This window comes from Rosa chinensis, chromosome 7, assembly GCF_002994745.2.
Source record: "Rosa chinensis cultivar Old Blush chromosome 7, RchiOBHm-V2, whole genome shotgun sequence".
Taxonomy (NCBI): Eukaryota; Viridiplantae; Streptophyta; class Magnoliopsida; order Rosales; family Rosaceae; genus Rosa; species Rosa chinensis.
The window spans coordinates 56186293-56189532 of record NC_037094.1 but is presented as its reverse complement, the minus strand read 5'-3'; the positions used below and the strand labels follow the sequence as shown (position 1 = coordinate 56189532).

Below are 3240 nucleotides of genomic sequence, written 5' to 3'. Positions count from 1 at the left end.
TTTCCATGACACGCTTGAAAGAAGACATTTTAGTGTATTTTCAAAACTGGATTAGGATGAAAAGATAGATTTGTTGTCCACTAATGCAAATCTGTGTTGTTCATTATCTGTTGTTGCTAGTAGTATGGCAGATGCTGTTGCTTCTCTCTTCATTTAACAAAAACTCGTTACATTCAATGCGAACTGTAAAGAATTTCATCACAAAGTATATTGAGAATTTTTCTTTTTAAATTTATAATCACAAATTTTTGGCTACAGACACTGTGTTCGTCTCGATTGCACATGGCTAGAACAACTACAATGCTTGATTATAGTTAAGCTTCATAACTGGTAGTCGATGTCATATCAATTACTCAGGGTGTTGTTTGTGCAGCCATAGAAACAGGGTAACAAAGCTGCAGTTTTAAAACATAAAAAAGAGGAAACAAAGATAACTGTCCTTTGAAATCTTTTCTTGATTTGAAGTAAAATTTTCTCATTTTAGTGCTGCTCTGCTTTTTATTTGATGAAACATTGATCTATTGAAATACATACTTAACCAAAAACTTATTTGAGAACCAAAAGGTCAGACTCTTGAAGATTGTTTACTTCAGAGCATACAGACGCAGTGCAAACTAATCACATGATGTGGACAAAGCCTCTAATATCATATTATGGTGTGGTGTTTAAGTGAATACATTGCTCATACAGACAGGTTACCTTCATTGAGCTTCTGCTATACCTGGTCTCTCCCGTCAGTGGATTTGCTGCAGAGATCTCCAGCACCTGCATCCTCCTTTTCATTTGTGTCTGCAGTGTCTTGACCACCATGAGTAGATTCTCTACCAGTTTCTGCGCAAACTCCATAAGCAGCATGAGGTGATGTCTGCCCCTTTTGCAAAAAGCCCAGACCAGTGGTGCTACTCGTCCATGTTGCTTGAAGAGGGTATATTATGCCTTGGGAATTCTTGCCTAGGCCAGTTTCTTCTTCCCATCCCATATCCTTTAGGTATTTCATGACAAACTTGGGGCTGTATCTTGTAAAACCATATGGTGTCAATGAAAGATCCTCTACTTCGTACGATTCCATCTCATTATTTATCTCAAGATTTGTCGAGCCTCTTCTCAACATATTCTTAGCGCCAAAACCAGTCGGAATTCCAAGTTGATGCATCATGCTTGCCTCCCAATCACCTTCCTCTTCAGAACTGGAAACAGTAGATTCATCCAATTTTCCCTGACATATTAATGTGGTGTGTTCCCCAACCTTGATGCTACCTTTATTGATCAGGGGCTCCAATAGATTCTTATAGAACATGGGATCTTCGTTGTTTGAAGAAGCATCACCATACTTTTGCAGAATGGTAGTCCAAGCATCAACATCCTATAGTATCAAAAAGAAAGGGAAAAAAGACAATATTAAAGCAACATACCACCTCAAACTATAGCAGTGAATAGGAATCATGGAGCAATTGAACTTACTGCCTGACTTTCGTCTGGTTCCTTCACTGATCCATGACACTTACGCAGTTCAAATTGCTCATCATCATCATCATCACCGTTTTTCAAAGGTCCTTGATTAGTGAGCAGCTCATTTTGCTCACCGTCATCATTCCTGAGAGCCCCCTCATTCTTGTGTAGCTGCTTTATCTTATCACCATTGTTGAGATGGTTCTGATTTTCATCCAATGCCTTTTGTTCATCAAAGGTTAAAGCTCCGATTAGTGGCCTGCAGATGAACAAACACACAAACATTAACAATATACACATTGCACAAAATCAGCTAAAACAGGAGCAAAATGAAGACTTTGGAAAACCAAAATTACAAAAGACAGTAGAAGTGCACAAACCCCAGTAAGTCTCAGATCCTAGCAAGAACCCCATAGTAAGATCCCATATATCCCTCTCAACTAAAATCATCGACATACTGGAATTATAGTTTGACAGTCCAAGAACACGAAGACGATCCCATTGGGGACTTTTATCAGCTACCTTCCGGCATATAACTTCCTCCGCCGGAAACCACACCCCAACAAGACGGCGGCGCAACCACCCCAACCACCACAAGCCACCCGGAAATCGCACTCCGAGACCCATTTCTTCCCTCTCGTCACCCATTTCCCCCAAAACCCACAAAACCAAAAAGGCGGCGCCACCACCAACCGCCGTGAAGTCAGCCCTATATGCATTTTTGTGAGAATCGAAGCAATCTATGGTGTTTTTGCCTCGATTTTTTCAGACGAAAATAGATAAACAGTTTCCTGTTTTGAAAGGAATGGAAATGGCGGAAGAGCCAAAAAGAATGAGAAAAAAAAAGATAAAAGAAAAGTAGGTGACATGTTGAGCAACCTTCCAAAACTGACATTGGGCCAAAACAGAAACAAGGCCCAAAGACGAAACCCAAGAGGCCGTGAATCAAGAATCACAGTGACGACGACAAAAAGTAAGAGGCGGTGAAACAAGAATCACAGTGATTCTTTAAAGAAGATGATCGACCCGCCAAAAGAAAAAGAGAGAGAAGAAGACCTAAGGGAGAAGACTAGTCAAACCTTCTTGCAGAAGACGACGACGAACAGGAGGTGCTGGTTTCAGAAGTAGCACAGGCCGAACATGTGACATTGGATTGATCGGAAGTAGCACAATCACAAGCACAATCCTTGTTGGAGCGCTTATTCTTCTTCTTCTTTTCGTTTCTCTTCTTCCTGGCGTTTTCACTAAGCCCCATGATTATGCTTGAAGAACAGAATTAGCAGAACGAGCTAGGTGAGAGACGAGAGACAATGAAAGAAATAATCTTGGAAATGTGTACTAATCAGAAACTACGTAGCACTGTGAAGGATTTCTATATCATACTTGTATATATGCTGCATTTGTAAGTTTAACTAGTGTATGATCAACCCTACATAAAGTTGGTCTATTCATATTTTTGCATGTACATATTAATTTGTCACTTGACCCATTTTACTTTTTTCATTTCATTTTACGCATGCCAGTGTCTGTGTTAAATATATAAAGTCGCATTGTTACTCTTTCGTAGCTCGATCAACATCTACATAGAGTGATCGTCAGGGTTGTTCATGCATACTTCTATATGTTATTTATGCCTTTATGGTTCTGGGATAATGTATCAACTATAAACCTAGAAGAAAATTAGCTCCAGTATTGTTACATGCGATAAAAAAAACCGTATAGGTGCATGTCATCGGAATTGTTATTCGTGGTTCTTCTTCTTTTTTTTCGGTAGCTTTTGAATATTGTTAC

General features: G+C 39.5%; 1 protein-coding gene across 1 annotated transcript; it reads right to left on the bottom strand.

Moving 5' to 3' along the window:
- Positions 1 to 619: 619 nt before the first annotated feature.
- LOC112178224 lies at positions 620 to 2704 on the bottom strand. Its single transcript, XM_024316403.2, has 4 exons — positions 2529 to 2704; positions 1859 to 2158; positions 1462 to 1708; positions 620 to 1363 (listed from the first exon to the last, which is right to left on the bottom strand). The coding sequence occupies exons 1-4, from the start codon at positions 2702 to 2704 to the stop codon at positions 716 to 718; spliced, it is 1371 nt and encodes a 456-aa protein (XP_024172171.1). The 3' UTR covers positions 620 to 715.
- Between the last annotated feature and the right edge of the window lie 536 nt (positions 2705 to 3240).

Coding starts and splice junctions, on each gene's coding strand:
- LOC112178224 (XM_024316403.2), bottom strand. CDS start 2,704: ATGGGGCTTAGTGAAAACGCCAGGAAGAAGAGAAACGAAAAGAAGAAG. Junction 2,159..2,528: donor TCGTCGTCTTCTGCAAGAAG/GTTTGACTAGTC, acceptor AAATGCATATAG/GGCTGACTTCACGGCGGTTG. Junction 1,364..1,461: donor AACCAGACGAAAGTCAGGCA/GTAAGTTCAATT, acceptor TTGATACTATAG/GATGTTGATGCTTGGACTAC.